At 49.3% G+C, this 19,885-nt stretch overlaps 7 protein-coding genes across 7 annotated transcripts; 5 read left to right on the forward strand and 2 right to left on the reverse strand.

The window, feature by feature from the left end:
• Window positions 1-1,484: 1,484 nt before the first annotated feature.
• On the reverse strand, window positions 1,485-2,219 carry M430DRAFT_267389 (hypothetical protein). Its single transcript, XM_024865440.1, has one exon. It carries the CDS (start codon window positions 1,999-2,001, stop codon window positions 1,510-1,512), a length of 492 nt encoding a protein of 163 aa, XP_024719277.1. The 5' UTR covers window positions 2,002-2,219; the 3' UTR covers window positions 1,485-1,509.
• Window positions 2,220-4,197: 1,978 nt separating this feature from the next.
• M430DRAFT_29829 (hypothetical protein) lies at window positions 4,198-4,755 on the reverse strand (the record flags this gene model as incomplete). Its single annotated transcript, XM_024865907.1, has 1 exon — window positions 4,198-4,755. One exon carries the CDS (start codon window positions 4,753-4,755, stop codon window positions 4,198-4,200), a length of 558 nt encoding a protein of 185 aa, XP_024719278.1.
• On the forward strand, window positions 4,681-6,279 carry M430DRAFT_36361 (hypothetical protein). The gene has a single exon (XM_024866918.1). The coding sequence runs from the start codon at window positions 5,029-5,031 to the stop codon at window positions 6,088-6,090; it is 1,062 nt and encodes a 353-aa protein (XP_024719279.1). The 5' UTR covers window positions 4,681-5,028; the 3' UTR covers window positions 6,091-6,279.
• Window positions 6,280-6,551: 272 nt separating this feature from the next.
• On the forward strand, window positions 6,552-7,094 carry M430DRAFT_21197 (hypothetical protein; the record flags this gene model as incomplete). Its single annotated transcript, XM_024864462.1, has 2 exons — window positions 6,552-6,983; window positions 7,038-7,094. The coding sequence occupies 2 exons, from the start codon at window positions 6,552-6,554 to the stop codon at window positions 7,092-7,094; spliced, it is 489 nt and encodes a 162-aa protein (XP_024719280.1).
• Window positions 7,095-8,767: 1,673 nt separating this feature from the next.
• M430DRAFT_105695 (hypothetical protein) lies at window positions 8,768-9,930 on the forward strand (the record flags this gene model as incomplete). The annotated part of the gene is made up of 4 exons (XM_024861021.1): window positions 8,768-8,907; window positions 8,982-9,256; window positions 9,320-9,537; window positions 9,586-9,930. The coding sequence occupies 4 exons, from the start codon at window positions 8,768-8,770 to the stop codon at window positions 9,928-9,930; spliced, it is 978 nt and encodes a 325-aa protein (XP_024719281.1).
• A 4,800-nt stretch (window positions 9,931-14,730) lies between these two features.
• On the forward strand, window positions 14,731-16,008 carry M430DRAFT_144106 (hypothetical protein; the record flags this gene model as incomplete). Its single annotated transcript, XM_024862868.1, has 4 exons — window positions 14,731-14,997; window positions 15,086-15,505; window positions 15,560-15,858; window positions 15,917-16,008. The coding sequence occupies exons 1-4, from the start codon at window positions 14,834-14,836 to the stop codon at window positions 16,006-16,008; spliced, it is 975 nt and encodes a 324-aa protein (XP_024719282.1). The 5' UTR covers window positions 14,731-14,833.
• A 1,660-nt stretch (window positions 16,009-17,668) lies between these two features.
• On the forward strand, window positions 17,669-19,688 carry M430DRAFT_68405 (hypothetical protein; the record flags this gene model as incomplete). Its single annotated transcript, XM_024869349.1, has 4 exons — window positions 17,669-18,214; window positions 18,278-18,305; window positions 18,362-18,975; window positions 19,025-19,688. Exons 1-4 carry the CDS (start codon window positions 17,973-17,975, stop codon window positions 19,686-19,688), a joined length of 1,548 nt encoding a protein of 515 aa, XP_024719283.1. The 5' UTR covers window positions 17,669-17,972.
• Window positions 19,689-19,885: the final 197 nt, after the last annotated feature.

Raw genomic sequence — 19,885 nt, forward strand, 5'->3', positions numbered from 1 at the left:
TGAGGATTATTCTCTTGAATTCAGGTGAAGCCTTGGGAGCGCGTGGTATCGGGTCTCGTGAGAAGATGAAGCTGCGGTGGCCTCGTAATTTGCTGTTATCTCGTCTGTACCTCAGGATATGCAGAGGCACGTGTGCGTTTCCGGGTTGTTCTCTTCATATGCCTTTGCGAGCGGAAAGGCTATGGCGGATAGATATTGAGTAGTGGTGTGGCCTCCACCGCAAGCCGGGACAACAGCTTTCACTTTACTTTAAAGGGGATTTCATAGGCGACATCCGCTCGTTTTCAAGCTTGGTTGCAGAGAGGATGGACAGGTAGAGAGGGCTCAGTGCTGTGTGGGAGAGCGAAATGCTAGTATTGAGAGGGCGCCGGAATAATAAAGCGGATTGTATTTCCTCTTGATTATTCTTAGCCTTGGTGGGATGAGAGGTGGTACCTGCAAACCTTGCCAGAACGTCTTTACAGTAGTGGCCGGGACATGGAAGCGATGTCACCTTCCGAGGCTATGTCGACGGCATGTCCTGGTCCAAGATCAGCGAGTGCCAGGGCAGAGCGAAGATGGTCCATAAAGGTCGCGAGTTGCTGGGACCCAGCCACTGCTACTATTCTTACATCTCACTACTCACTACTCACCTCAAGACTTGAGTAGGACCCCCCCCCCCCCCCCCGTAGTTGACTCCACCCCAACAGCCTTGCATACATTGTCATGCAGGATGACAAGAACTAGAAGATGAGATGGAGTTTGCGACGATAGTAGTGAGAGAGACACCGCTGTCTCAACACTTTCATTCGGATGCTATGTCTCAATATTTTCTTCTTGCAAGGTCAACCAACGCCAGAGAAGGATCGGGATCAAGCCATGACCTGAAAGTGCCACGTGCTGGGTAATATGAGAAGCCGAGGAATGGTCTTTCGTGCTGGTGTTTCATCTTGCGAACTACTTCTTGGAAGCTTGCCTATGAGAGAGCCCGTTTTGTGGTCCTTTAGCCTTTGCCTTCTGCTCTTTCTGCCCTGCTACGATCATTCATCCATGCCCAGCCTCGGAGAAGGCGAACACTTAACAGGCTGGGGCACAGGCATTGTGAATGACAAGGCCAAAAAGGTTCAAGATTGCTCCCACCAGATCTCTCTTGTCGTTGCCCTCGTTGCCTCGTTGCAGTGAGCCCCTGTACAGCCGACTGCCCAGCCCTGACGCCTGGACTTGGTTTCAGAGCCGGGCCCTGGACAGACGGTGGATACGGGACACCCATCGAACCCTGGCAAATTCCGACGGGAATGAGCTGCACCAGCTAGCCTGTAGCCTTCCTGGCCCTGCACGGAGCAATGTGGGGTGGCCGGGTGCTCTGCAAAGGGCAATGCTGAGCGCGTGGAAACCATGGAAATCGACTCGATATCCGAAGCCGTTGTCCCAAGACTCTAAGAGTGCTGGTTTTGGTCGCTGGTGCAGTGGTGTAGTCTGATCTCACCCTCTCACCGTCAGACCGTCCCAGAGGTGGCCCTGGTGGCTGAATCATTCCTTACTAACCGCCCATGACCGTCGCGGCGATGCTCGAGAGAGAGACGGACGACTAACTGAACATGTACTCGTTCGAGGTCGATTAATATTAATGTTGCGCGGTGCATCTGCATTGCCCTGCAGCAAGGCGCTTTTGGTTGTTGCTGAGTGCTTGCGCTCTCCTCGCACAAAGGGCGGTGAAAGCGGAAACGCTGTGCCCTGGAAAGGGACCGACATCAACAATAGGTATTGTACCAAAGCCATGGCAAAACCCACAACACCGCCAGCCGTCACTATTTCCCTTTTGTAGGTTCTCTGGAACCTCTGGAACCTCTGGTGACACCGTGACAGCCCTGAATTGCTTCCAGACGGCCCCAAGAACCCATATCCGCTCCCGCCACCGCACCAACGTCTAGCATACTCCGTACGGTCCAGCGCAGGCCGTAGCCTAGGCGGGTTAATATCTCCGCCACTACAACGAATCAACAGCCTACCAGAGGGTCCCATTGGCTCATTGCATCGGTTTCAAATCTTGGATGGTTAATAATCTGGGGACGATGCGCTGCGTGAAACCTGCTCAACCCGAGGTTTTCCCACTTAAGGATGCTGGACCATAGGCTAAGCAGGGCTCTGCGCATGGCACCAACGTTAAAACCCACCTCCAAGGCTCCCTGGAATAGCTGGAATAATCATAATATGATACTTTACAGTACCAAGTAATCAAGGACACACAGTACGGAGCAGAGCCTTATAGCGGAAACGTTGGCTTGGCTTTGGGCGCGACGCCGACCGCTTGAGTTCCGTAAAAGGCTCCCTTCTCCAAATTTTCTGCGCTAGATGCCTTCTTCCAAAGTTCCAAGACATCGTTGTTTGGGGTTTGAAGCTTTCTTAGCACCAGAGCCAGGGATCCCGAATATCCTGATTCCTGAAATACCAATAAGTGGAGGCCAGCGGCCCCGCGGAGGAGCTACATCCCAGACAACCACCTCGGAGACTAAGTAATGGGGCAGATCTGGATATGACTATATGTAGAGTCTTCCTTTTTAGCCCGCGCGGCCATGCGATAGAGCGCGATTGAGGCAGTGTCATGCAGCAATGGCGAACATGAAGATCATGATTCATGAAGCCGACTTGGACCCTTTGAGATACAGTACGATGGCCCATGTCGTGATAAGCTTGTTGGTGTTGGACTGTTTGCCCTCCCTTGCGCCAAAGCATGGCGCGAACAGCGAATAACGACGACTGATCATAACCCGTTCTTTTGGCTTCTCAACACTCAACCAACGAGTCCACGATCCCCGCGTCCAACCAGCGGCTGTCGATTACAATTTCACGTGACCCACAGTCGCTATCCCCGTGACCTGCAGCCAATCAGAAGGCTTGTCCTCTCGCTTCGCCAAAAATGCCCTCCTAAATGCCCAGTGCCCAGTGCTCCCCCGGTATGGGCGGAAGATTATATAAGTCCGGAATGCCGACCCCTACTCGCAACCAAGTCAATTAAGCTGGACTTTGGTAATATCGTAATATCAGAATCCCGGCGTAATAATTAAGATTTCGGAAGTTTCCAGGACCCGGATCGGCTGCAGATCTTCAACCATGTGTTGTACTTGCTGTAGGCGGAGGTCCTTCCATGCAACCTGATAGGAGGAACGCGTTCAAGCTGGTTTTGTGGTAAGCGCGGCTGACGAGTTCTTTGGCAGCACGGGAGAACGGGAGGGGGCGTGAGAAGGTCAAGGTACCGTTATCACCGAGTACTGTGTACAGGACAGCCCAGTACCTTTTTTCTTGTCCTCGCTCCATATGCCCAAGTCTAGAACAAAAGACTTTGCACGTTCTCAAGGTCAACAATCGTCATACTATTGTCACTGTGCTGGAGAATCTTATCGTGCTCTGTCTTGGCAATAATGATCAGATCCCCCCGTTGCAGCCCCCCCGTGCTGACGTCCGCTGAATTGCGGTCCCTGTCGACATCATATTCAACGCCCACCTGCTCCACAATAGGCATCTTTTGAGAGGATCTTAGATCTGGGCACCAGTCAAGTCGACGCGGTGGCGCCGTCAAATCTAAACGACCAGAAGCCCACAGAACGCTGAACGCTGGTCCAAGCTAACCCCTAAGGCCCTCTTAAGTGATGAAAGTGCACTCTGAGCAGAGAGTACGCCGAACAAGAGTGCCGGCTGACAACCGGCACAACCCCTGAGAAAATGACCTGTCAGTTTGAATGCTCGTATGCCAACCTGATCCGTGAAATTGTTGAAATGATCACAAGAGGTGATATGCCCATCCTTTCCCCTTAGCCCGTCGGAGGGATCCCCACGTGCAGTCAAGCCTCGTTGATCCCGGGAATGCTTGGGGACGGGGGACGGCGAGGGCGAGCTTTCGAGCTTCGAACTTCAGAGATGATCATCTCGGGGGGGCCAGTAGTTGACTGTTGGCCCCGTAGTCGTCGACCGTCCACGGGCGAGGGGCTGGGCAGGGTTCCCGCAGAGAAGGGTCTGAAACGTCGACGGGCTGTCGAACAGTCGAAGAGAAGCTTTCTGGCTCGTTGACGGACCCGCCCCACCGCGCTATGGACACGGATCCACCGTTCCTTCAGACTGGGCGATGGCCATTATTCGTCTTGCCGTGCGTCGTGCGGTGTATCGGAAATGCGAGAATGCGGATGTGTGTCTGAGGATTCAAGGAAGATCAGGCGCAAATCATCATTCGTTGCGGCCGACCCCAACCCAACAGCCTCCCTGGTTCCAATATTGCACATCAACCAAACGGAAATCCTCCTGAACGGCCGAGCCAGTCGTTTCCCGACCAAGAGGTGCTCCCGCATAGGACCAGGGCCGGGACAAAACCTCCTTGCGTGGCTGGAAAGTGGTTGTGTGTATAGTGTACAGCGTACGCAGTCCTGCCCGGTGCAAGGTGATGTTATGTGTGGGTAGCCGCGACACTCGCCACGGCCCACGACACCACACAGTGCACTGCACACACAGCCGATGGGCATCTCGAGATGAGGAACTCGGCGGCGAGCAAGCAGCATTCTGATGATGATGATTCTGTCCTCGCTCTGCCTTCTTTGACTGCAAGCTGCAGAGGCCCTGAGGCCCAGAGTGCCAATATATCTGCTTATGTAACGAGTGGTTGACTTGGTCCATCGGATCCCGCCGCAGTCCAGCGTCTTGGGGCTCGAGGATGAAAAATATCTCCAAATTTTTCTTCAATTTTGCGCTTTCTGTTCTCAATTGTCCCGACGGCAACCGCGCGGTCATGTTTATATAGAGGTCTTCTTTCAGCGTTACGTCTTCAGCTGTTTTTTTCAATTGGTTCGAATTTCCTCTTTAGTCGAAGTTATACAGTGTTCTCGTACTCTTATCAGGACCCTTCAGCCCTACGTCGAGTACCACGATCCTCAGTCGTATCACAGTCCAAAGCACTGACGGAGTCTTCCTGGCACTTGATATTATACTCTCCTGCGTCGCTATAAGTATATCTGCTCTTCCATACGCATCTTGGTCCTATCCTTGGACCGTTCGGGCTCCAAGATGTGCAAATCATCAAGCATCCACCAATTCCTCCACGAGCTCCCCAAATGCGAGCACCACCTCCACATCGAGGGATCTCTCTCCCCGAACCTCCTCTTCCGCCTTGCGAGCGTCAATAAGGTCTCCCTCCCAGACCCTTCGTCTGACCCCTCCTTCGAATCCCCAGAAGCCCTCACCTCTCGCTATGAACGCTTCACCTCCCTCGATGACTTCCTTCACTACTACTTCATCGGGATGTCTGTCCTTATAACCGCCTCGGACTTCGAATCCCTGGCCTACGAATACTTTGCCCGCGCGCACGCTGACGGCGTCCAACATGCCGAGGTATTCTTCGACCCGCAAGCGCACACCCAGCGAGGCATCGCATACACGACCGTTGTTTCCGGTCTCACAGCCGCGCAGAAGCGAGCCGAGAAGGACTTTGGAATCACCTCGAAGTTCATCCTGTGTTTTCTGCGGCACCTATCCGCGACGGACGCCGAGGTTACATACCAGGAAGCTGTGGCGCTGGGACATTTCTCGGATGGCACGATTGCGGGGATTGGGCTTGATAGCAGTGAGGTTGGCTTCCCGCCCGAGATCTTTAGGGAGATATATGCGTCTGCGAAACAAGCTGGGATACGGAGAACGGCACATGCAGGCGAGGAGGGCGATGCGTCATATGTCCAGAGGTCATTGGATATATGCCATACGGAGAGGATCGATCATGGGATTCGGCTGGTGGAGGACGAAGCGTTAGTGAAGAGGATCGCGAAGGATAGAACGCTGATCACCATGTGTCCGTTGAGTAACGTGAGGCTGCGATGCGTTTCCAAAGTCGCCGATTTACCAATAAGGAGGTTTCTCGACGAAGGGGTTAGGTTCAGCATTAACAGCGATGATCCGGCATACTTTGGTGGCTATATATTGGATAACTACTGTGCGGTTCAGGAGGCATTCGGATTATCAATCAAGGAGTGGAAATATATAGCAGATGGGGCTATCGAAGGAAGCTGGTGTGACGACGAGAGGAAAAAGGTGTTGCTACAGAAGGTCGAGGCATGCGTCGCAAAATACGAATAAACGACAAACGGAGGGAAATTTATAGAGCTATAGAAGTCTTTGGCGTCTTGGAAGGGAGAAGAGGTGCTCACTTTGCATTATGGGAGTTGGAGGGTATGTATATGGCATTCAACAGCCATTTGACATGATTTTAGACGACTTATGATTCTTAGATAGACGTTTGAATTCTGGAAGCCCAAGTAATCCTCGCTCTTTCTATCTTTTGCACAAAGTCTTCAATTATCTTAGGGGATCTGCAATGTAAATCATTGGGCCCCATTCTATCCTCATTTCTTTGCGTCATTACCAGATTTCATTGTCCCCAGCGACAGCTGAAAAGACATTCGAATCCCTCGCAAGTAGCGCCTATTCAAATGAAACCTACATAGCACAGCTTTCAGTGTTACGGTGTACCGAGTATATTTTGCTTCTTTCTAGCGCCGCATATCCTCTCCGAAATCTCCCAGCCCCAAAGCTGCAACATGCCTACTAGTCCCATCCTCTCAGCTCAGCCCAGGAACGCATCAACGACCAATCCTTCAACTCCGAAGCCATCTCGTCCTTCAGCTCATCTAGGAATCTCGTCGCAAAACCCCTGCCGCCATTTCAAACATGATGCCGACTCAATACCATGCGCGGCTCCACGCGCTCACCGATGTTCAGCATCGTCTCTCTCCGACCCAGCTGGCTTCCCCTGCAACAGGAAGGCCCTGGATAGGTTTCACGGCCCAAGATTAGCGTGTCACCAAGGAGTAGCACTACATTGTCCGCTTCTTGTACCTGCGGAAAAGCCAAGCCGCGAAATCTCGGTAGCCTCGGACGGGGCAAGTCCTTCCTTCTCCTTCTCCTCTGTAGCTCAGCTGGCGAAAGTGATATTGCCATACCGCAAGATGCGAGTATTGAACATGTACACAGTTTGTAATTCAACTCCGCGATAGGTCTAAGTGGACCCTAACGGAGGGATCAAGAAGCCATCATTGGCGTTTTCTGAAGATGTTGAAGGTGAGATATCAAGAGTTGGGTAAGGTGTGGTTAGGCGCAGTTGTGACTTGCTAGATTTGTCATTTGGGTTTATGAATAATGATTACGTCTTCTTTTCTTTCTTTTCGTAAGTGTAAATTTACTTCGTTGAATGTTCATCTTTTAGGTCAACAGCTCAACGCTATAGGAGGGCTTTACTATAGCACCAATGCTGCTCCTTGCTACAGGATGTCATCAATTCTTTCTACAGGCGTACTATTCGCACTCTTTGATCAACATTCCATCGATTCTTGAGCGGCATATAAGTCACAAAACAGAAGGAAATGAGAGAAAAAGTTTTCTAAGAAGAAGAAGAAAAAAAAGAAACCAAGATTTCAAAAATCAAAAAAATAAAAAATAAAAAAATAAAAAACATACAACAGCAGGTATTCGCTGGTGGTCACCCACCCAACTACTAATCTGCCGATCTAAGGCTTATGTATGGCAGAGCGGACGGGATGCCCAGTTTTCCTTAGTCTATGGTCGTATGTGACAAGTTTTCTCCTAATTCAAGTGATATAATAGGGGTCATGGTAATAGCAAGTGCCAAAAGAAAGAGGGTCAAAGGGAGGGACATTCACTATCAGTAGCCGGATACGGACGGAGCTCTGATGCCAAGCAATGGCAAAAAAGAAAGATGCCCAAGTAAAACATGGATAAGAAAGACATACAACAGCTGGTTATCAACAGCGGACTTTAGAGAACCGTCCCTTAACAATGTGCAAGAGGCACGACAAACTTTTCTTTGCTTCTAGGAAGAGACTTTGAAGTCAAGATCTTCTGCTATTATTTGCCAGACACTACACGATCCGGAAATGGTTCTCTTGGATACAAAGGATGGCCTAGTGTAAGTGCATCAAAAAAAAAACAAAAAGGAAAAATAGAAGGGATGACATACAACAGTAGGTATTCGCTGGTGGTCACCCACCCAACTACTAATCTACCGATCTGAGGCTTGTGTATGGCAGAGCGGACGGGATGCCCAATTCTCCTCAGTCTGTGGTCGTATGTGGTAGCTTTTGAGCAAGTGGACCCCATATACCTATACCTCAAGCGCTCTAATAAAGAAAAGTACGTATACCGAGGAGAGATATACGTCAGTTCTACAACATCATTGACCTAGGAATGCAGAGATTGCAGTTCAGGGCATAAAGAAAGAAGACTTGATATCTAGTGGTATAGCGTATAGAATTGGACCAGGATTATGAGCTTGTGGAAAAGAACTGCTTTAGTTCTGACTTCTACCTGGGCTGTTGCTTTTGATTTTGAAATATAACTTGATAACCTATACGGACATAGCCATTAATAGTTTCAGTTATATGTTGCTCAACTACGCCATGTGCCACATAGCCATTTAGGAAGTGCTTAATGTATCCATCTACATGCCTTGGCCTTGCTTTCTAGTCGCTCGTTTCCGTACTATGCAATGCACTGGTTGTTGACCTTGGGTATTGGCCATTATTTCTGTTCCTCGACGATCCAAGGACACATCTTCTGCGCAGCCTCGTTTTGACAACCGCCCCTTTACTCTGGATCGATGAATTTCGGAGTTTGTAAGGGGTTGTCTTCGCATGAATTGATCGATGGCGCTACGCTCGCGACGGACTTCGACCAGCTGCTCTTTCTTCCACCCTGCCCATCCCTACTCCTACCTTTGCTGAGTCTACGGTGCCTCCCCATGATTCTTTGCCGTGCTCGTGTTTTCAAAGCTGCGAGGATGTTTTCGACACTCGTTGGTCACTCCGGTCGCGAGTATGTGCGCCAGAAGGTACTCCAGCGCCATCCTACGAAACCGGCGCTTGATATCCACCTTGCACTGTAAGTTCAACAGTCATTTCTGATCTTGTAATTCTCGTCAAAATCATGACTGACTGAATGAAAAATAATTCCAGCTGCGATGGCAAACCATTCGTTTTGAAACCTGTTTCCCGGTCAATCTTTGATCTCTTGCAGGAGTTCAAGGACGAGTTTGGTAATAATCCTCGCCTCCGAATCCACGTAGACGACAATGAAAAGGAAAGTGTACTTGTTTACGAGTACTTTAAGAGCGATCTGCTTTCGTTGGTAGAGAATTATCCAGCCCTTCCGCTAGAGGCAAGAAAGACAATTCTGAAAGAGGTTGGGCTAGGACTGAACGATATTCATGCAAAGCATTGGATACACTTAGGTATAATACCATCGAGGCTCGGCTGCCGTTGCCCATAACTCTCGCTGACCTATTCTCCTCTAGACATAAAGCCTAATAATGTCTTTCTCAATTGGTATGTGGACGAGAAGGATCGATTCCATCTAGAAAAGGTGGCATTGGGCGATATGGACTGTGCTTTGAAACTAGAAGGCCAAAAGCTTCTAAATCAGAGGATGGGAAACGTCATGTGGCGCAGCCCGGAAGGGCAACTAGGGAAGGGTGTTGGGAAACCTTCGGAGGTGTTCTCTTTTGCACTTCTAGTGAGTCAACTTTTGGTTTCGACCCATCGTGCTAATCGTGGCTCCTAGTGTCTCTACGTAATCACGGGCGCGCAATGTTTTCACCCAGACTTCGAGAACCTTGATATTGAACCCGAGCCAGTGATTTTGTTCAAGTTGCTTTCGGCCTTCGGCCCGCTACCGGATGCTCTCGTAAAGCATGTCAATGACGAGGAAGCGGCAGCGCTTTTAAAGGGCCTGTGGCAGGCCATAGCAGAAGACGACGAATTAAACGAGACTTTTGAGCAATGGTCTGAGGAGATGTTTCCTAACCTTGACAACGAGGCAAAGAGGTTGATATTGAGGATGACAAATCTCGATCCAGCGAAAAGAGCATCAATGTCGAACATTATAATGGATTCTTATTGGAACTGAGTTGAGGAGTTTCTACAGTATTGACAGTATTGCAAATGCAAAAGTTGAAGCCGGGTCCAACATCCGAAACCGAAGCCTCCATACGCCTCCTTTCTCGACGAGTTTGTCGACCCCGTCCAACAGTGTTCTGGCACCGATTCCGAGCACAGCTTTGTTCTCGAGTGGCTTGAATCGGTTGGGTCCGATCAGCTGTCGGTCGGACAGCCATCTTCATCCTGCGGACGACAGCCCTCTGAGGCAACTCACAAGATCAGCCCCGGCGATGGGCTACAGGCGGGATGCCGATGGCGTTACGGTGCCGCCGACACCCGCTTCGACCAGGTCTCGTTCACGAGCAGATGCAGATGGCAGATCAGTTGCCCCATCGGATGTCACTGGGTCTTCTTCAGGACCGTCTGGAAGAAGCCTTGTCGAGAACCCCTATTACCGGATTCAGAACCTGGCTGCTAATAATATCTCACTGCGCCTGCCATCCGAGGAACTTCCTGAGCAAATTGCCAGTATTGTCATTGGTCAATGATATACGCAAGGATCGTACTTCTCCTGGTCCATCACTAGAGGATGTCAGACAGGATTCCGACCTAGCTACCCTGCAATGGATGGGGGTTGGAGAGCCCCAAGTGGAAGAGTATTTCCGCACCAATAATTTTCCTCCTACTCGAACAACAGAGAGTCTACAACGCAGCGACAGACAACCGATGGCTAAGCATGCCGTCCCTAACACGGGATACAACATAAAGCTTATAATTGGCATGCAATGGGCTTAGTTTGCAAAATATTCCATTGGCAATTGCCAATAGTAGTGATTATGACAACGATAATGTGAACATGGCAACGACAAAAGAAAAAATGACAACGACGATTCAACTCCCGGTGAATAGGCTACTGAACCAAACACTTAACGTAAATTGTCAAATAGCCTCATATGGCACATCTGAAGATTAGATACTGATTCCAAGACTTTTTTTAGTAGAAGTACTTTAGAACAAGAAGACATATCTATATATTAGATCTAACAACCTCGTCAAGTGGCCACTGCCAGAGCTCTATCCCCCCTTTGTTCTTTCAAATATATAGCTAAAGAAAAAAAATAGAAAACAAGAGTAAATTGTAGAGCACAGTTGCACTCATTTATAGTTCGAAAACGAATCAACTGCGAACCTGTTCGGTTCTGAGAATTATGCGAAGTGCAGCTTATTAGGTCTTTTTGCTGGTTTGTCTTCTTTGTAATGATATTGATCTGCAATAGTAGGCTGTAGTACTCGCTGCATTTCCATCTAAATGAATAAAGCGCAAGATGAAGATCAATTCGCTTCTAACCTACACAACAATAAAAAAGCCAGATAGATCGTAGACGAAGGTAGACCGTCTACAAGGAATCAAGGATTCGTATAATTAGTGTACCTACCTTAGTATGTGGCAACAGTTATGAGGAGACTACAGTTTCCAGTGTCATCGTATATGCGGGATTAAGGGACGGGATCATGGATGTTGGGCCGGCGTAGTATACAGACCTAACCCCCCTAGCCCTATCAACACTAATCGACACGTGGTACTACGAACGGCTATGATTCACTAGGATCGAGATACCAGAGAGCATTTCCAGCAGATCTGAATGGAGGACGATCTGAAGGATGATCTGGATCCGGGAGAGGTGAGGTAGTTTGAAAGAACGAGTAAACCGAATCGAGAGAGGCCTTGTGTATCCGACGTGAAAGGTGAGACTTAGGAAGGGTCCCTGTTACCCAGCGTACTTGAGGAGATCAAGGACGAGCTCCCACTTGATAAGAGATTCCGTCTAATTTACCGCAAACTCCTCAGCCAGATCAGAGAATTCAAGATGGACGAGAATAGACCAAGGACCACTTTCCAGGAATTTCGAATTGATCCGAAGACTGTACTGTATCAGAGGTGGTGAGGACCGGCTGTGTATCCATGCAGCATTAACATAGCGGAGGTCTTTCGCTTCGGACAATTATACCATTGTGATCTTTATGACGACAAGGAAAATGACAACGAGAAATCATTGACGACAACAAAGATCAGATAGATAAGGGTTGGTACAGAAAGGACTAAAATCAACTCGATGCTAGGAACTACAATCCAGAAGGCACAGAGAGGCACTGCTCTGACTAAAGCCAGTAAACTTGAGAGGCTGTTGAAGAAGAAACAACAGGAGAAGAAGAGAAGAATATATAGTCCTTTCAAATCCCAGGAATTCAAGACCTCGCTTGAATCATCCCGTGAGAAAATAATAGCGCATCAACCGCGTGACATTCACTTCGACCTACTGAGCTTCGCTTGTAGCCAATAAACGCAGGGCATGCTTGTCTGTACCTTTATCTTTCCAAGGCATAGTATCATGGGGAGCCCATAATTAGAAGTTGAGAGGATGGGCAAAACCATGTAAGTGTTGAGCAGAATTGTGCCTTTGGCAGTCGCACTTCTTCTACAGAGAGGGGACGTAGGGTAGAAGGATTTACTGCACCGTAAGACTGCACGACTAGGTCTGCTTGTGTGAGGTGGCCAGTTCACCGAAGTAAGGCATGCCAAGAAAGAGGATGATTGATAGGAATAGCGGCCGCGTATTCGGAGAGCCCTATGCGGATATAGCGGTAAAAGAGAGAGGCTCATGAGTTAGCCGTAGAGAGAACAACGGTGATGATAAAGGTGCTAATACACCCTATGATCAAGTAAAGGAAAGATGCAAAAGGGATGCGTTGTAGCTCTTGGATAGCTTTGTCAAAGTATTACTGTAAGGTGCAATCCTCGATCGTTGTGTTTAGTCTGTTGATTGATCAAGCTACCAGACGTTAATAGGTACCTATATACCTGATATAAGCGAGGGGCACATGACAATCACGGAGCGAGAAGATATCAGCGGTAAACGTTGTCGCGTACTGCATGGTACTTTCTAGTAAAAGTCGTCAGAGCGGCGTGCCATCTGTTTGCTGGCTACAGCGAGGCCTTTGTTTCCGCTACCTTCAAGAGGTTGATGGTCGTGCCGGTGATGTTGACATGTAGAACTGATAGAATACAATGAGACGAAAGTAAAGAACAAGAAAATAATGACAATGACAGTGAAGAACAATTTGAACAAGATGACGAGGACGAAAAGTTTAGAATAGCAGACTCGTATCGAGCATTCATTTCAACGACAGTACCATCGAGAATAGGCCGGTAGGAATTAGAGTGTGCGACTTCAACATGACCACCCCGATCTGAGTATGGCTGGAGGCACTCGAATTTAGAAAAAACAATGACATTGACAGTGACGAAGAAAATATGACAACAAAGTAATTGTTCGGATACCGAATTCACTACCCTCTAGCCGCCTTGAACGATCTACTAGTAGTGGAATACAATCTAAAACTCGCGGCTGATGAAGAGTTGTTGTTGTTAGTGTTGTGTCAGAAGGAAAGGGGGAATAAGAGAGGAAATTGGGCTACTTATGAACAGAGTGCCTTTGATCGTGATCACTAGGTGCTATGGTATTTTGTAGGTTTACTCGAGTGAGATATCTCGTGTACAACGAGGAATGATTTGCAAGGACGAACGAAATCATACAAGAGGGGAAGAATCCCCTTATCTTCCAATTCTAGCCTCGCGTCTTAAGTGTCTGGATCAGGTATCCTTGAGGCTTGACTAATTTCTCACCTTAACACGCAAGACAAAAAGTTTGGATTGAACAATACTGATCAAAAAATTAGAATGTATCAACCCAAAGGACTCAGAGCTCCAGATTATGCTTGAGCCTACTAGGTTCGGTCTTTTAGTCTTCGCATCTTCTCGAAGAGGTGAGAGACTGCAAGAAAACTTTGAGAAATATCCAGCGTCTGGCCAGATTGTTATACATGAAAGTCGGATACGAACCTCAGCCTTTCCAACCCCAGCCTTTGGTTGCCAGCCACTTGGCTATTCCACCGACCGTTAAGCTGCTGCTTTCCACGGCCACAGGAATCGAGGACTTATCCTCTACACTGAGCTACTCGCAACAGTCGCCATATTCAATAGTCTTGGACCGCGCATTCCAATGCTTGAGCTACATGATCGGATAGAGATAGATGGGGTCGGCTCTCCTTTTCGCCTTCATAATATAAAATCTCCGTGCATCCGTCACAATGCCCTCGTTGCCGAAGAAGCCGCCACCCTGACGGTTAACATGGCTCATGGATCAAAACTGATGCTTCAATGGCATGACATGTGTAGAGTACGACGATAATTGAGGAGCTGAAAAGGAAAGAAAAGCTGTCTTCAAACATTGGCTCATCATCTTCAACGAAACAGATGGGATGTACAGAATCCAGCCTTGGGATTTTGGCAGTGTTGCCCTAGTGACGGTCAAGATGTGGCTGGTCCCGTTGCCACTGGCCAACCACGGAGTAGATAAGGTAATCACTGGATCATTACCTAGTTCCTGAACCAAATTTCACAAAGGGTCGGATCAGTTGCCAAACGGTAGAATGCTCTCTAGATGGCCATGAATGAAGATATAATTCCAATGTCAACAGCGCGGATGCCACCTTATATACCGTAAAAGAAGAATCGAGCTATAAGGCACCGGAATTACAGGATATACGTAGAGAATACGCAAAATACGGTATTCCTGCCACCAAGGCGCATCGGGAACGCTGTTTTATACCGCAAAGGTGGCTTGGTAATTTACTCCGCCGAGCCGGTGGTCCCGAAATCCGAAACTTTCCGAGTTGAAGCTAGCGCCAAAATTTCGAGGACAAACTGTTTCGACCACCTCCAATTCTCATAATCTCATAATCAATCCATCAAGTAAACATCCTCCATCAATCCACCCTCACCGTCGTCAGGAAATTCGCATTTTCCTGATCTCAATCTCCACTCCATCCTCCCATCCGCACCTTTGTTTGTTCGTCCCCACACATACATAATGGCCGCTACATCTACTGGCTCGACCAAGGTCGACGCTGTTGTCCAGCAGGTTGCTGCCAACACCCCCGAGAAGCTCAGCGGCTTCGCTCTCTACTCCAGATTCGCCTTGGCTGGTGCCATCTGCTGTTCAGTTACCCACGGAGGTCTCACACCCGTCGATGTGTAAGTCTGCCGTCCTCCGCCCATCCCATTCTTCAGGAGTGTCTGTAGCGGACGCTTGACGACAGATCGCTTACTTCTATGTGCACAGCGTCAAGACCAGAATACAACTTGACCCTGCTACCTACAACAAGGGTCTCATTGGAGGCTTCCGACAAGTCGTTGCCAAGGAGGGTGCTGGTGCTCTGTTGACCGGTCTTGGTCCTACTGCCGCCGGATACTTCCTCCAGGGTGCATTCAAGTTTGGAGGATATGAACTCTTCAAGCAACAATCCATCAACCTCCTCGGATACGAGACCGCTGCCAACAACCGCACTGCCGTCTACTTGGCCTCCTCTGCTCTTGCCGAGTTCTTCGCCGACATTGCTCTCTGCCCTCTCGAGGCCACCCGTATCCGTCTCGTCTCTGACCCCACATACGCCAACGGTCTCATTGGTGGTTTCAGCAAGATCTTGAAGAACGACGGTTTCGGTGCCTTCTACGCCGGTTTCGGTCCTATCCTGTTCAAGCAGTAAGTGTTCTGATATTTCAAGGAAAAGGAAGAGAGAAGACTAAATTCGTGAAGGGTCCCATACACCATGGCCAAGTTCGTTGTCTACGAGAAGGTCGTTGAGGCCATCTACAAGAGAGTCGACAAGTCCACCACCTCCAGCGGACTCCAGACCACCATTAACTTGGGATCCGGTCTTATTGCTGGTTTCGCCGCTGCTATCGTCTCACAACCCGCTGACACCATGCTCAGCAAGATCAACAAGAGCAAGGGTCTTCCTGGAGAGGGAACCACCAGCCGTCTGATCAAGATTGCCAAGGAGCTTGGACTCAAGGGTTCTTACGCTGGTATCGGTGCTCGTCTGTTCATGGTTGGTAAGTAGCGCTCTTAAGCCTCCAATAAGACTGCACCCGCTAACAACTGCTCGTACAGGTACCTTGACCGCTGGTCAATTCGCTATCTACGGTGATGTGAAGAAGGCTTTGGGAGCGGTAGGAGGTGTTGAGATTGCGCCAGCTAAATAGATGGTTGCTGCATAATGGAACGAGTTAGTGGGGAGGTGGACTTAGAAGGATTTGGCTAGAAGTGCCTTCTCGAGTTACAGATAGAGAGCATTTCTTCGTTCTTCCGGGTTCTGCGTGCGTGCATTGTTTGGGCTGGTTTTCTCTTTCTCGAGCTACTTCTAGAGCATAGGGGTACAGTAGAAGGGGCTTGTGTATAATAGGTCCTTTTTTGCTCAACGAATAGATGTGGTTGGGATTATTGCATAGCTGATGACATACTATGGACTCGAGTATATTACTTGAGCAGATCATGTTTTTCACCGTGTCTCTTGAAGAATGGAGCTATTCTACCTGGGATCTTTCGGTGAGATTGACCTGAGCTTTCTTATTGAAAGTGCTCTTATCATGCAAGTTCCGCCGTGGCGAACGGAGGTACTGTACCGCGGACAAGCTTTGTCGCCGCCTTATTCTGCCGCCTACTTCAACGGAACCAAATCTTGGTACAAAACATTGACGAAAGAGATACAATTAGCCTCTTTGATCCTAATATCAGAGCTATTTTGCTTTCGTCGATTTTATTGGATATAGTCAAGGGTTACTCACCAAGATTGTGTTCTTTCACCTACTAAACTTGACTCTGAATCCACACACCTTGAGGCCTGATTTAAAGATAGCTCGGAAGATCCGGGGTTTGATATCAGCTACTGAAATGGATCCATGATTGCGCGGTTACTCAGCAAGAGACAAGGGATGAAATGGTTAAGATAGACGGTGAATTTACAGTTGAGATACTTCTATACGAGTTCTCAAGTCGTCGTTAACATACTACCAGAGATTCAAAGACTTGATACTGTATGTCCCAGGTGTCTGAGACACAGCCGTGGTACCTCGATGAAGCTGCCTTGCCTTGAGTACCTAAGCAATTCGATTATCGGAACGAGGACAAGAGCTAAGAAAGGGAATTGATTGTCTGTGACCTTTGAGCCCCTCCAGTTTTATGTGCTCGAGCCACCCTGTCGGTTGTGTCCCGACTCTGCAGCTGTAAGGTTCATGTGCTTAGGTATTCTGGACATCATAAGGGAGCAGGTGTGTATCCTGTAGAAACAAAGTCCTCGTTCATCCCCGCAGCCCCCCCCGCATGGCTGGAGCCACAGATTCTTAGGATCTCATCACAGGTTTGATGTAACTGTGGCGCTGTTCTTTTGGGCCACTCGACCACCAATCAACCTCTGCCTCCCTGCAGCGTGGCTGCTGCGTTGTATACACAGGAACGCCTCCTGCCGCGTCACCGCTCTTCACTGGAAGAGAGCAGAGAGAGAGAGAGAGAGATTCTCGGGATAGCTTTGGTTTCAAGAGGAGAATGACAAGATGTTGTGAGAAAGAGAGGAGAGAAAAGTGATATGCACGGCGGTGGACCCTTGAACATGGTGTTTTGGGCCCTTGCAGCGCGGTTACGAGTAAGGAGCACTGGTCAAGGCACAACAACGAAACCAAAGCAACCAACGCGATGCCATTCCCGCCCTATCCCCTCTGGCAACGAAGCACGCTGTCCAATGGGAAAGTATCGTGGACGAGAAAAGAGGGGAGCGCCGGGAGAGAGAGCTCATGCTAAGCTTTGGGGCCAAGGATCGCGGCAGTATTTACCGTATTCACCCCACTACGACCAGTTCTATGCTACCATGCTCAGCTAACCTTACAGCCAAACCCAACTGTTACTGTACAAGTTTCTAGTTGCTGGCCGCGACATTAAAAGCTGAGCTCTCGCTCTTCTTCTCTTCCTCTCTTTTGTTTCTTTTCCCTTTTCACTTTTCACTTTTTCAATCAATTCTCCCCGATCCGAAGAAACTTTGTCTGCTCCCCACCTCATCATCATCATCTTCGTCTTCGCTGCGTAATACGTCATCGCTACAGACCAGACATCTCTCTCAACTCCTGCGCCAACCACCTCCAACAACACTCAGTCAATCAAGCTCAACACCGCCAACATGGTCCACCTCACCCAGATTCCCAATGCAAACACTGTCAATGCGCCTCTGGTCGAGGGCATGAAGAAGCTGAATCTTGCGACCCCCTCTCAGCCGGATTTGTTCACGACCAGCGTGTACGGGAGCAAGTTCGCGGCCGAGGATCTGCCCAAGCATGAGATTCCCGAGAGCGAGATGCCCAAGGAGGTTGCGTATCGCATGATCAAGGATGACCTGAGCTTGGACGGGAACCCAATGCTAAAGTACGTGCTCGCCATCAGTTCGACTGCAGAGGGGAGAGGATGCTAATTGAGCGTGTTGTGCAGCTTGGCCAGTTTCGTCACGACCTACATGGTACGGTTCTTCCTCTCCGATGCGAACCTAGCAACCATTGCTCACAGTCTACATAGGAAAAAGAGGCTGAGGACCTCATGACCGAATCTTTCGCCAAGAACTTCATCGACTACGAAGAGTACCCCCAGTCTGCCGACATCCAGAACCGCTGCGTGTCCATGATCGGCCGTCTCTTCAATGCACCCTACGAGGATGGCGCCGCTGCAGTCGGCACGTCGACCGTCGGCTCCTCCGAGGCTATCATGCTCGCTGTCCTGGCGATGAAGAAGCGATGGCAGAACAAGCGGAAGGCGGAGGGCAAGGACTGGCACAACCCCAACATCGTGATGTCATCTGCTGTGCAGGTTTGCTGGGAGAAGGCCGCCAGATACTTCGAGGTCGAGGAGAAATATGTGTACTGTACCCCGGATCGGTATGTGATCGATCCCGAGGAGACTGTGAACTTGGTGGACGAGAACACCATTGGAATCTGTGCTATCATGGGTACCACCTACACTGGGGAATATGAGAATGTGAAGGCTGTGAATGATCTTCTGATCAAGAAGAACATCGATACAGTCATCCACGTCGATGCTGCGTCCGGGGGCTTCGTAGCTCCGTTTGTGGTTCCGGAATTGGAGTGGGATTTCAGACTTGAGAAGGTGGTTTCCATCAACACCTCCGGTCACAAGTACGCCGCCTGCCCAACCTCTCTCAGTCCCACACTAATTGAAGAATAGGTACGGTCTCGTCTACCCGGGTGTAGGATGGGTTATCTGGCGGTCTCCGGAATACCTTCCCAAGGAGCTGGTCTTCAACATCAACTATCTCGGCGCTGACCAAGCCTCCTTCACGCTCAACTTCTCCAAGGGCGCTTCTCAAGTTATTGGCCAATACTACCAACTGATCCGTCTCGGAAAGCACGGTTACCGCTCCATCATGTCCAACCTGACCCGCACCGCCGACTACCTCTCCGACTCATTGGAGCAGCTAGGATTCGTCATCATGTCTCAGAAGAATGGTAAAGGTCTACCCCTCGTTGCCTTCCGCCTCAACCCAAAGGCCGGCAAGCACTACGACGAATTCGCCCTGGCACATCAGCTGCGACAGCGCGGTTGGGTTGTTCCCGCCTACACAATGGCGCCACACACCGAAGACCTGAAGATGCTGAGAGTGGTGGTCCGAGAGGATTTCTCCAAGGCGAGATGCGACTCACTTCTTGCCGATATCAAGCTGTGCTCGCAGGTCCTCGATGATATGGACAAGGCGGAGATCAAGAGGCAAGAAGAGTTCATCAAGGCTCACGTCAGCCACAGCGGGAAGGCGAAGCACAACCACCCGCATTACCGAAAGGAGAACCACAGCTTGCAGGGCAAGACTGGCAAGACGCACGCAATTTGCTAAGCGCACCCGCAAGTGTGGGGGACCTAGAGCTTAGAAAATTGGCGATGGAGGAATAGGCGAATATCCTATGCGTTGCATAGAACACTTTCGGGATGGGAAACGGGTGGTGGATAGATGATTGATGAATCATGAATTTCAGCGTACGCGCGAAGAAAAATTAGATTATGAATACGAAGACGATGAATTTTCCAAGGCCC

Source organism: Amorphotheca resinae (genome assembly GCF_003019875.1).
Source record: "Amorphotheca resinae ATCC 22711 unplaced genomic scaffold M430scaffold_9, whole genome shotgun sequence".
Lineage (NCBI taxonomy): Eukaryota > Fungi > Ascomycota > Leotiomycetes > Helotiales > Amorphothecaceae > Amorphotheca > Amorphotheca resinae.

Bases quoted from the DNA above. Each gene is read 5' to 3' on its own strand.
- M430DRAFT_267389 (XM_024865440.1), bottom strand. From the start codon at position 2,001: ATGGGACCCTCTGGTAGGCTGTTGATTCGTTGTAGTGGCGGAGATATT.
- M430DRAFT_36361 (XM_024866918.1), top strand. From the start codon at position 5,029: ATGTGCAAATCATCAAGCATCCACCAATTCCTCCACGAGCTCCCCAAA.